Source organism: Perca fluviatilis, chromosome 14, assembly GCF_010015445.1.
Source record: "Perca fluviatilis chromosome 14, GENO_Pfluv_1.0, whole genome shotgun sequence".
Lineage (NCBI taxonomy): Eukaryota > Metazoa > Chordata > Actinopteri > Perciformes > Percidae > Perca > Perca fluviatilis.
The window spans coordinates 5,721,708-5,735,429 of record NC_053125.1 but is presented as its reverse complement, the minus strand read 5'-3'; the positions used below and the strand labels follow the sequence as shown (position 1 = coordinate 5,735,429).

The 13,722-nt window shown below is 39.9% G+C and overlaps 1 protein-coding gene across 1 annotated transcript; it reads left to right on the top strand.

Moving 5' to 3' along the window:
• The first annotated feature begins 247 nt into the window (after positions 1-247).
• On the top strand, positions 248-7,794 carry si:dkey-6n21.13 (P2Y purinoceptor 3). The gene is made up of 2 exons (XM_039823385.1): positions 248-479; positions 4,482-7,794. Exon 2 carries the CDS (start codon positions 4,645-4,647, stop codon positions 6,079-6,081), a length of 1,437 nt encoding a protein of 478 aa, XP_039679319.1. The 5' UTR covers positions 248-479; positions 4,482-4,644; the 3' UTR covers positions 6,082-7,794.
• The last annotated feature ends 5,928 nt before the right edge of the window (positions 7,795-13,722 follow it).

Sequence of the window (13,722 nt, the reverse complement as noted above, 5' to 3'; positions counted from 1 at the left end):
GGATCCATTCATCTGTCTGTGTGTTCTCAGGGAGATCAGGCGCAGTTGCAAAACATCCAGCTCAGCTCAACAGGTGAGAAGAGAGGGAGTCGGACACACGCACATGCACACACACACACACACACACACACACAGGTGAAGTGGGGAAGAAGAATTGGATGACACACAGTGAGGGACAGAGGGAGGGACTGCATTGCCATAGAAACTGCTCGGACTGTTCAGAGAAGCAGCAGAAAAAGGTAAAAGCTGAGGCGGTCCAACTGTCAAGTTCACTGATCCCCCCAAACTGCTGTGACGCTGATTCCTGCTGATGTCTCCTGATGTCTCCTGAGCTTCTTAAGTATCCAGGAAATAAGGTGTATTTTGAAGCTGCCGAGATAGCAAGCGAAAGACTTTCGGATGATTTTGTAGTTTCTCGTGATTATTCCGATGGGCGACAGAACGGGAGCCATATGGAGTAAAAGTCATCGCTGGCACAGGTAAGCTCTTTGTCTGACAGCAGATTGCAGTGATGCAGGTATTTATGAGTTTGATACACAAACACTAAAACTCCTAATGCGTCTCTCAAGACTTTACAGGGGATATTTTGGCTCCAGAGTGTTTCTAAAGCGGTAAAACCGGGGGTTTTTTTAAACATCAGTTCAAGATTAGTAACTAACTGTAATTACATTTAAAAACCTTCCCTGGAACATTTCTTAATGAGATTGAATATGAATTCAGAGGCAGATGATACATTAGGCTGGAGTGGGTTTTCTCAGAAACTATTAGCTGCTCCTGGAAAAAACAAGCTCTTTTGCTTTGGCCTCCATGCAGTCCAGAGAAGAATAATGTGCACACCCAGTGATAGGAGCTTTAGCTAACCAGTAATTGTGACATTTTGTTAATAAAAAAAAACGTGTCTGTATGTCCTTTTAAAAAGGTTTGTTTGTTTTTACAAATGTCCGACCCTAGAAATCACAGAAATGTCTCAAACCTGAATTTAAGACTTGATTTTAACAATAAGGTTCTATCATATCTACAACATCTCATGTATTGAAACCCAGTTTCATAGATATCTCCTGCAAGCTTACAAATGTAACCAGGTTTCTAATCTAATGGGAGTATGTGCATCACAAAGGCCTCACACTGGGGAAAATATCACTGTGACAGCAGAGCGGCATGGCGAAAGGAACAATTGTTACGGCATAGTGATGCATAATTGTATTCAAAAGACTTTTATTCAAGCCAGACAAAAACCTAAAGCAGTGTCTTTCAGCCTAGTCTCTGATAGCCTGTCCTATCTCCACAGCGCTGTGTCAGTGCTGCAATATGGTCTGGCTACACCACTTATCTATTCTGGGATAGGGAGACAAGCACTTTGGCTTGTTTGTATTTTTTTTTTTTTTAAACCAATCACAACCGTCCTATCACTGAACTTCGATAGCCGGTGCCAGATGTCAGGCTTTATCCCAGCAATGTATATCCGTTGAACCTGACTGCTATCAGTCTATTTAAGTTCGCTATTTGTCAAATTCACACATTCATGCTGTAAGGAAAATCTGTGCTCTCACAGCAGAGCCTAGTCTTATTGCTGCACTCTCCGAACACATTTTCCCAATGTATAAAAAAAGAATGGTAGCCAATGGAGGCCTGGAATGTTAGGAAAAATATGTATTTACATGTCTAAAACAGTGCACCGTTGTTTGCTAAATGGTTAGCTGTAATGTAATGGATGCGTTATTTGTTAATTTGTTATTAGTAAATGGGCTAAAACATGCTTTTGCAAAAATGAATGGTAGCCAATAGATTTTTTCATCTATTGGCTTCCATTCATTTTTCTACAGTGCAAAAATCTATTAGCAGACTCTTGAAACGTTGCTTGAGGTACGTAATCCCTCACAGTGAACATCAAGTGCACATTCAAGTTTGTCAAAGTAACATTGTCATTATGAGGTAATGCAGTGCAACTTTTCAATCTCCATTTTGACTTCATTATCATATGATCCCTGGTGTAATGTAAGTAAGTACATTTATTCAAGTACTGTACTTAAGTCCACATTTAAAGTACTTGTAGTTTACTTGAGTCTTTACTTTTAGTGCCACTTTCTACTTCTACTCCGCTACATATTATACTTTTTACTCCACTACATTCATCTGTTACAGTTTAGTTACTTTACACATTAAGATTTCTGCACACAAAACACATGCAGTTTATAAAATACGATGTTTTATTATAAATTAAACTATCCAACAATATAACGGCCTACAAGTACAGCTGAAATGATTAGACATACTTTTACTTAAGTAACATTTTCAATGCAGGACTTTTATTTATTTTACTTTATAGAGTATTTTTTACAATGTGGTATACTTTTATGTAAGTAAAGAATCTGAATACTTCTTCCACCACTGCATATGATAATGTAACACTGATACTGAAGCAGACTTGATGTTCACTGCAACGAGTTACGCAACTTGAGCAACTTTTTGAAGCGTCTGCTAAACATCCAAAAAAACTAAGTTTGTATCATGCCTTCAAAAATAGTCCGCATTTGTAGTTAAAAGGGGAACACTTCCTGATGCAAATGGTTGTCTGAAAGGTTTACTACATTAAAAGGAGGTTGTTTCGTTTAGCATTAACAGTTACACGCCAAAAAGCAGGTCTAAAATGTCATGCTGTATTCTTGTTTTTCAAGTCCGAATCATTCAACTTAAAACAAACAAAAGGTTGTAAGATCACGTTTAGGTTACAGACCGTAGACCTTTTACATCTTATTTGAGTCGTACTGTTAATATGTCACGTTACTGGCTGACCTATTACCCTTATTTAGTTGAACTCTGAAGTGAGGTGGTGGTATAACCTGCGGATGGCTCACTTAACATTACACAAACACACGGTTGCACCGGCCTAATACGCAGGACTACAGCTGACAGTGAGGCTTTCAACTGAGAGCTAAAGCATCGCCTGACTGAATCCTGTCTACTTGTGTTGACTTTGATAATGCTGTAGCCCATCTATATGGGACATAAAAAAAATGTTTAGGATTGCGAAGAAAGCACCGATGAGTCATAGTACCAATGGAGTGAGAGCAAGACCAATGTACAGAAGGGTGCATGGATACACCTAGGGGAAGTGTGGTTACTTATTGCTGAGTTAATGGGGTGAGAAGGGACTGAATCAGCAGCATACCCTTGTACACAGGAAGGCAAACAAGCACTACGAATCAGCAGCATACAACAGGAGGTCAAACAGATTGTGCAAAGGCTCTAGTAAACACTCAAAGGTGAGGGGGGGGGGAGTGGGAGGCACTACTTCTTTCCATTCCTGCCCTTTAATGTGAGCCAAGAAAACAAAATGTTTCTTCAAGAGGACAGAGGTTATACTCTGAGCTAAATGCTAACATCAGCATTCTGGCATACTTACAGTGTTGACATGCTGATGTTTATGTAGTAATATGTACCACGTCCGCTATCTTAGTTTAGCATGTTAAGCATTCGTAACAACGTTAGCTACATAGCACTGTATGCAAAGCACAGCCAAAGCTGATGGTCACGAACCAAAGTACTGGTCAATGTCATTGAGATCTCTTTTACATGAGAGACCTAAGAACAAATTACAATTACAAATTTTTTTGCTGTTCATTTGAAAGTAATTTGCGTAACATCAGAAACCAGCCTTTCCCGGTTCAGAATTGGTATGAGGAATCTTTAAAGCTAATAGGTGATCATTACAATCCACTCTAAAACCTATGTAGGTTACAGCAAGGTTTAACCCTCCTGTTATCCTTGGGGTCAATTTGACCCCATTCAATGTTTAACATCCCTAAAAAAGTGCTTGACATCATTTTTTTTGCTTCATATTGCTTCATATGTGCATTTCTTTTCAATTTAAGTTGAATCAAGGAGATTTTGTAGTGATTTTCATATGTTTCAATAGTCACGTAATAGGTATTCTGGATGTGTGTGTGTGTGTGTGTGTGTGTGTGTTGGGGGGGGGGTACTGTCAACATTTTCTAGTTGCCAGTTTAGGCTATCAACATAAACATTTGGTAAAAGTTTTTAATTACCAACATTTTTTTGGAGGTTTAAAATCCTGGGGTCAAATTGACCCCAAGGATAACAGATGTTAGTAAATTTGAGGATAACAGGAGGGTTAAATTAGAGGTCTGGGGGTCATCATAAGCAGACTGTAACCTGGAGAAGGCCTGGTTGGTTTGTATTAGACCCGATGGCATACACAATGGTATCATCAGCATAAATCAATCATTTATAGACTTTATTTATAGATGGTTTCACATCGGTAAAAACTTAACTCGACAATTTGAACCAGGTGTAAGCTGAATCATCAAAACCAATGAAAAGCAACCACTGATATGGTTATTTTGTGCAAAGAAACAGTAAAATACTGCTGATTGTACTGTTGAGCTGAGACATAGTCTATCAGTTGAAGTGATATCCTAAATAAGTACAGAGAAATGACTATTTTATCTCTTTATCTCTAGGTGAACACCCGCTCATGGATCTGACCATGTGACATCATCTGAGAATCTACTGTACAGGATCATGCAAAACTAACATTAAACGATAGAGTATAAGGATGACAGAGAAGAAGCTTGACAGAACCCCAAATGTACAAGCCACAGCCTTGTTGAACTTCTCCATCACATGAAAATCCCTTCATCCATCACAATGTCATCCACAGGTGGAGTTCCTCCCAACATCAGTGTCTCAGTACTCCATGACTTACTTAGCTCCCCCACCACCACCACTCCACCTCCATCTTGCAGCATAGACGAGTCCTACAAGTACATCTTCCTCCCCATCTGTTACTCTTTCACGTTCCTCTTCAGCATCTCCCTGAACGCCATCATCCTCTACCGTTCCTTCCGCCAGACCAAACGCTGGAATGCTTCACTGATCTACATGGTGAACCTAGCCTCTACAGACTTTATGTATGGCCTGTCACTGCCATTCCTTGTGGCTAGTTACATTATGCATGACCGCTGGGTCTTTGGGGACTTCATGTGCCGCCTGGTCCGTTTTCTCTTCTACTTTAACCTCTACTGCTCCATCTTCTTCCTCACCTGCATCTCTGTCCACAGGTACCTCGGTATCTGCCACCCAATGAAAGTCATCACACTTGAGACCAAGAAGGCTGTCAAGAGCACTTGTGTCCTGGTTTGGATTGTAGTGTTTGCTTTGACCTGCCCTATCTTCCGGTTTGCTCAGACTGGTCATGTAACAAGATTGGGAGGGCTTGGCGGCAATGCAAGCAGCATTGACAACCCAATCCATGAGGTATCATCAATAAATGGTAATGCCAGCTATGGTAACACGGGAGGGGTCATCACGGAGTACCAGAACTGTTGGGACGATGCCATAGATAAGGAATTTCCAAATTATATACCCTATGGCATCATACTCCATTTGCTGGGCTTTTTTGTGCCTTTTTCCATAATTGCTTGGTGTTACTCTCACGTTGTTCTGACCATATTTAGGACTCTGCATTCTCAGCCCTCATCCAGAGGTCGAGGAGAGGGACGACATGGAGGAACAGAGAGAAGAGAGAGAAATAGCCCCGGAATAGTTGCAAGAGGAAGCAATGGACTGTCGAGGACACTGGAAAGAGATGAAGGGATATCCATTTTCCTTGGTGCCCATTCGCCTTATGCCAATCGCAGACGTAAATCTATCAAGACCATCATCACCATCACCCTTCTCTTTGTGCTGTGTTTCTTCCCCTTTCATGTTACTAGAACCATCTTCCTCCTGCTGAAAGTGACCAAGGGAGTCCCCTGTCACACTATGACCATGGTCTCCATGTGCTATAAGATCACGAGGCCTTTGGCGTCGTTCAACGCATGGCTCAACGCCCTCCTTTACTTCTTGACTAAAGACAAGGGGGGAGCTCACTGCTGCCAGGCGGTAAGCACCACCACCCAACAACATGGTGGGCTTCTATTGCCACTGAGGATGATGGGAAAAGGAGAGGATGCAGAGGAGAGAGGGCTGGGAGACAGAAATGACAATAAGGAGACTAAAGCATTTCACAACAGTCCGTCATACATGAACAGAGCAAAAATCAGATATATAGTTGAATGAATGTTTTCATGAGGAATGAAAGAAAGAATTTTAGATGCACTGTAGGTTGACTTTTACTGGAAAAATATATATATAATATATAGAATGAGCACTGTAGCAAAAGCAATGATTAAAGAAGACCCAGAAAAGAAACCTTATATGCCTTTAATTTCTAATTGTATGTGCCTAAGTCATACTTGTACAAGTTATCCTGGGGGGTAAACATGAATGCAAATGTGACACCTCATTATGGTGATTATCTGTAATTTGGTTTTACAGGGTGTATATTTAAAATGTGTTTCAGAGTAAACGGGCTACTTAGGGATCACTGATTTCTTTTCAAAGCCCGGCAATGTTTGAAAGAAGAAGTTGTTCGTACGATGTGCCATTCAAACACGTCTAAAGATAAAAGTGTTTCTACCTTCTCCGAATGGCTGCACTAGAAAAGTCATAGAGAGGAACAAGGAACAATGATCAGTCAAATGGGAATATCGGCGCACACTTTCAGACTTCTCTCCATGAAAGCATTCGTGGTGTTGCACTCTGTTGTATACGTACACAACAAATGCCTGAAGTAGTTCTGTGAAGGATGAAAAAAACAACCTTGCATACTTTTCCGTCTTTGCAGACTTGCCAATTGCTGTTAAAGTGTTGAGCAAGCTACATTGTATTTGTGGTGTGACATTCCACATGTAAGTGTTTTGTGAATACTCTGTTGACAGTGTGCTGGTGCAGTTACTGTCGCCTTGAAAATAAATACCCTCCCCTTTATTTGGAGAACCTCTGAGATGGCAAAATAAAATGCTATAAAATGGGGTTATTCATAGCAATATGACACCCCACTAATATGATATTGATACCGTATGTAAAAGCATCTCACAACAATTCTTGTAAATTTTAAGCGACAATCATACATTCACACCAACTTACACAGTGATTGGCCAGGTGTGTGGTTACTTTTTGTGTCTACAAACGAGTGCAACACCATGAATTCCTTCAAAGGGACACTGCCTGAAAGTGTGCTCTGTTATCTCCATTGAACCATTCATCATATCTTGCCCCTCTCTACGATAACAGGCTTTTTACCCCATCTTCAAATGTGGCCGTTCGAAAAAATGTCAAACACTTTTGCCTGTTAGACCACACTTTGTTTGAACCCTTAGCTACTGTCAAGTTTTTGACCACCTCTGCAACATAGCCAGAATCCATCTTTCTTTCTTTATTGATCAGATAATTTAATTATAATGTATGCATTCATTTCTTGCAAGCTGTTTTTTAGTAATTTTCTCTTGTCTAGCCTTTCCCAGTCATCTGTCAAAAGCCACAACACTGCTGCTAGAATCCAAACCCTAACCGGAACATTTGATCTCATCATGGCAACCATGATATAGCACCACTGACAGTGTCAGAGCAAACGCCAAAATACTCACCCTGGCAAGCGCCTTGATGCCTCTCAGAACTCATTACACCGTATAAACCACTCCATACTCTTTGTTGTCTGTATGGCTTTTCAGAATGCATGAAAAGTTATCCCATTTGAGAGCCTATTCCACAGTCGTAACCTTACTAAAGCTCCTTCCTTAGAAATCTTTAAAGTGCTCATATAATGCTCATTTTCAGGTTCATAATTGTATTTAGAAGTTATATTAGAATAGGTTTATATCGTTTAATTTAAAAAAAAAAACACTATTGTTGTTGTACTACACATTGCTGCAGCTCCTCGTTTAACCCTGTGTGTTGAGCGCTCCGTTTTAGCTACAGAGTGAGGCATCTCACTTCTATCCCATCTTTGTTGGGAGTCGCATGTGCGCAGTACCCAGGTAAGGACTACTAGCCAGTCAGAAGCAGAGTATGAGAGCGTGCCCTGACAGTACCTAGGTAAGGACTACTAGCCAGTCAGAAGCAGAGTATGAGGGCATGCCCTGACAGTATCTAGGTAAGGACTACTAGCCAGTCAGAAGCAGAGTATGAGGGCGTGCCCTGACAGTACCTAGGTAAGGACTACTAGCCAGTCAGAAGCAGAGTATGAGAGCGTGCCACGCTAGCAGCTAGGCGAGCATTATAACATGTGTTACAAAGTGACGCACGTTTGTCTCTGAAGTAAAGGCTGGACTACAACAGAGCTGTTTGGAGCAGTTTGTGAACATTGTTTTCTGTTGGAGATGGTAAGTCCCTTTGGGGTGGACTTTGGGCTTTTTCACTTTGTAAACCTATAACATGCACAAAAAAGATATATAACACAATAAAGTAAAGGGGAAAAGCCAAAAAGCATAATATGAGCACTTTAAAGGGATATGATTTTAAACCAGCAATGTGTCATCTTAGCGTGGGATGATGTTTGGCTTCCCTCTGTGGCTCCAGGAGTTCCCCGCGGTGCAGCGGAGGTCTGCCGAAATTTGTCGGATGACGCGGTGGATGAAGTTTCCCTTTAAGGCCAGACTCAAAACCAAGCTGCAACCTCCAGTGCTGGACAATAAATCCAATATGGAAGAGCCAAAAACTGCAGTTCATTGAGTGGCCACTTGAGGCTGGCTCCAAAATGGAGTCAATCCACAAACACTTTAGCTAAGTTCCCTCTTCATGACAACTGTAAAAGTTTAAGGATTAAAGTTCTGCATAATTAAGGGTGTGCCGTCACAGGAGGCAAGTATAGATTGAGTAGCTTCATCCGGTCGCCTCAGCTCCATCCGCACTCCACCTCTTTGCCCATTTTTTTAATTAGCCGATGCCAGGCACTGCAAAGTTCACGGACGGAGCCACCAGGAGCCATCAACTTTGAGCTTCATGTTGACTCTTCAGAATGTGTGACGTCACAGAGATGTTCATATTTTATACTGTCTATGCTCAAAACCCCCCAAAAATGTATAGCCCACAGCATTCTATTTGGCTGGTTCATGACATGTTTGTAACCCTCATCCTGCTTAAACCTTTAAGGCATAACTTATTTATATTAATGAACATCCGTTACATTCGAGCCATTGCCAAATGAGTTGCTACAAAGCTAAATAAGACTATCAGCTCCACACAGCTCTCTCTGGATTTGTCAGTATGACTATGTTCAGAAGATTGTGTCGTCCGGCGACTTTCGCGCGCAGAAAATCCAGCAAAGATAATGACCTCTTCTGAAGAGTCCGTCATGTTTGTTTATTCCTCCGTGTCCTCCTTGGCTACTAGCAACTGTGTGGAGGAGGGGTGGGGGTGGTCCGCGATCAAGGAATTGGATGTATCAGGTGTATGTGCCGACAGTTTTGATGTCATTACATAGAATTCCTCATGGGGGAGACAGAAACTACGCACTGTAGCTTTAACTGTTGTTCTAACATTGGTATCATTGTTTTAACAAATGTATCATTAACACTGTTAACATTTTTGTTGTTATTACTGTATCACTCTCTTATTCTACATGCTCTTATTTTTCTTTTAATGAACTATGAATGCATCTTACAGTGTAAGTACTTATTATAATATTGTTGTTTAGGAAATATGATACATTTTAGTGTGACAATGCACTTAAATAAATCTTGCTTTGACTTAAACTGAAGTGTTGGACAAATGGAAATGTTACCTGTTGGTGGCTCTAGATGAAAGGATTGCAGCAAACACCAAGTCTCCAAACTACTTCATCTGGATGTCTGAGGAACATCTGAGTTCCCAGAGGAAACCTACATGAACATGGGAAGTACAAGGCAGAGGTCTGAATCCATTTTCAATCACAACTGAAAAGAAGATGATACAAATGTAGCCACTGAACCACTTTTGAACTGACACCTCAAACCAAACATTGAATTTATAATGCTTATAGGAGAGTTTCGGGACCCAAAGTTAATATGAAATGCCCCTCAAGAACTTTCTAGCTTGTTCTCTGCACACACACAACCAGCTACAGGAATGCGTACTATGCATGTATATGCTGCACTAAAACTGCTCAAGATCATTATTCTCTTACTGGAACTATTTAGATCATTGATTAATTCTGAATGTTTTCTTGGCACCATCTGGTGGTTCATATCCAAAAATGTTACTGGGGCAGATTGCATAATGTGCATAAGGTAGGCATACATTTTACATGGTGCCAAAGAAGCAAACTACTACTAAACTAGAAAAGAAACAATGTCAAGATACTTTCTAATGGGCTGTATTATGTTAATTACATACTTGTCCACAGACAACCAGAGAATCCCTCAGGATTTAGATTTTACGGGTTTACAAATCCTGCTTTAAAATGTATTAGAAACGCTTGACTGAGCAACGTGTCCTTAAGCCCCAACCTATGAAAGTGCAGGCGTATTTACAGTTAGCTGAATTATTAACAAGAAATTGGTAATAGATGGTAGTTCTATACTGTAGTATAGAACAGTGGTTCCCACCCTTTTTGGTCTGAGGTACCACCACAGCCCTGTCAGATCAACTCACGTAGGCCTACCCCTTCATCAATTCCCAATGTGTTCCAAATGTATAACACTATTCATGTTTATAAAAGTGGATATTGTTATTTTTTTTCATACATCTGAACTGTCAGTATTTGGGTTGATTTTGTCAGCAATACTACTACTTGGGAGTAAAACTGAATTTTTCAACTGTGTATCCATTACTTGCTAACTATTTTAATTTAGTCAGTAGTTTAAGCTAACTATTTTAGCTGCAAATGCAATACTTTAAGCTAACTATTTCAGCTGTTTAGTCAGTAGTTTAAGCTAACTATTTCAGCTGTTTAGTCAGTAGTTTTAGCTAACTATTTCAGCTGCTAATGCAATACTTTTAGCTAACTATATTAACTGTTTAGTCAGTAGTTTTAGCTAACTATTTCAGCTGCTTATGCAATACTTTTAGCTATTTATTTCTACCATTTATTCATTGCTTTTTTCATAACTATTTGGACTGTTTGCACATACTGTACTTTATATTCTCTGCTTCATGCACTTAAAGTACACGATTATAGTCAGCTTCATGTAAAATACACAAGAATTCTCTGGTATAGTATTATTTGGACTGTTTAGTCAATACTGTATAGCTAACCATTTCAGCCACTTATGCAATACTTAGCTATTCATTTCTACAATGTTTGTATTCATTACTTTTAGCTACCTGTTTAAAATTACTGTGTCAAGGAGTTACTGCTGATACAGTATATTCCTTTAATCAAATCATCATTTCTATTTGTTCACAGTAGTTGAGCTGCTCCACAACATTCAAGTACCCCTTGGCACTAGAAGAAGTACCCCCCTGGGGTACAACTTCCCCTGGTTAGGAATCACTGGTATAAAGTACATTGTATAGTGTAGTATTGTGACGATTTTAGACGAGAGGGAGGAGTGAGGGAGGTGCCCTTACACTCTACGTTACGTTACACACTTTCACTGGCAATCACATCATAGCCACGCCCTAAAACACGCCCTGCTTTATCGCCGATTTTAAAATCAATGAGACCATAATTCAAAAAATGAACATCATTCTGTGTTGCAGAAGACTTAAAACTAGCGATTGAGACCATAAACTCATTATGAAAATGTTTACTGAGGTAATAAATCAAGTGAGAAGTGGGTCACTTTCTCATAGACTTCTACAGAAACCGACCTCTTTTTGCAACTGCACGTGTCTCCCCCTGCTGGAATTCAGATAGAATGCAGGTTTAAGGCACTTCCGCATTTGCAGCACTCTGCTGAAACGGATGCGTTGTCCATTAATATTATACAGTCTATGGTCCCAATACAAGATATAAAAGCAACACTAGGTAACTTTTCCCGCTTCGGTCCCCCTACAGGTTGGAAGACGAATTGTCCATCACATTACATTATGCAAGCTTGCCAGATCGGGTAGCGGATCTGTAGTTCGAATGAACTGGACGATGTAATGTGATGGACAATTCTGTTTCCAATCTGTAGGGGGGCCGAAGCGGGAAAAGTTACATAGTGTTGCTTTAAAATACAGCAAGAGACTAGACTTGCATTACATTTACCAGGCACTATCATTGTTTATGTTTAGAGTATGGTTCAGTCATTTAGTTCAGTCATTTATGATATATGATATTGTTGTATTGTTTTTACATCTATGTGTCATGCACCATCCACCACTTATAATGACTGTTATATTATAATGCGTAATGAAGGTTCAGGGCAACTATTATAATAAATTATGCATGCAGTGTAATGCATTATGCATGTATCTGTAATTCATTGGGTTCGAAATGAAGTGTTAACCTGAGTTTTCCTGTTATTCTGTCTGCTCAGATGTGTCAATCTGATTGTGCATATCATTATTATTTGAGGACAGTGCAAAGGTCATGTTCCAAGTATTTTGGCCAATGTGGCAGATTCAGAAACCTGTTACTATGTGTCAATTTAAATTTTTAACAGAAATCAGGTTTGGAAATATTTTGCAACAAATAAGAGCACTACATGTGGGCCTGCTATCATCATGTTGAGGGGTCACATTTAGAAGAACATTTACATTGTTACATTGTAAACGTCAACCTAGATGCCTTCTTTCTTCACATCCTTATCGGTTTCTTTTTTACTTTGTTACATGTAGCCTAGGCTGTGTGAAAAATAGGACATTAGGCACTTTATGAGGATCAAATAAAACAACAGCTGCAACTGCTGCATAGTCAAAAATTTTATAAAAAGTCTCATGGTATCTGTGTTTCTGAAATATTGGCTGCAATTGGGCCCTGCAATCTTTGGTTACCACTTACAAAGGAGAGGTTAGATACATTCTATATCCTTAAAATGTAATCTTCAAATGTAACTAAGCACACACTGGCAGTAACAAACACACACACACACACACAAGGGGGAGACACTGCCCTCCTCTTCCCAGACCGGTTAGAAATTCAAAACACAACCGCCTTGCACAATCTCCCGTGCTGCACCGCGGCCTAGAAAAGCCTGTGACGGTTATTTTAATTTAACATAAAAAATAAATAAAAATCACAGGAGCGATATTATTAAAAAGTAACGACAGGGATCGATTGTGCTGTTCGATAGGCACATTTTGCTACGCGTGAAATATTGCTGCGCGCGCGTTTGAATTTCTATTTATTTTTTGTGTGTGTGTGACGGTTGTGTGGGGAGCTGAGGAGCAGAGCGGTTGGCGCCACTTTCAAATCCTCCACTGACACAGAATGAGAGTCCGGCTTCAAATACATTTACACATTACTTATTTTCTCTTTATCATAATTACTGTAAGGCGAGGAATATCTTAACACCATTTCGCTTTTGGACAGTTTGGACGGTTTTTTATTCGGAAGGTAAGCAATTCAGTAATTCAATATTTTGTATATTATTTTTTTTTATTTTAGGTTGGATATTCAGTTTCTTATCTTTTGCTAGTATGTATGGTTAGGTAATATACATGTGTGGCTTCTTATAGCCTAGTTCTAGCGAACTGCTTCTGAGTTAATTTGGTGCTGTACAGCAAAGCCGTTGTGTAACCTCCTGCTTAGCAGGCTATAATGAACTGCTGTTTAAAACAAAGGCTGTGGCGCATTACAAACAAAGCTTTACGTTGGTCTTTTGTCGGACAGCTGAGTCTTTATCCGTTTCTACATTGAGGCTGGTCGGTTTAAAAAAAAAGAAAATTCGAAGCCGAGTTTGAATATATGGGCTAACATTGATATGAGAGGAATTGTTTTATATTTCTGTACAAAATAGTTTTAGGAGATAA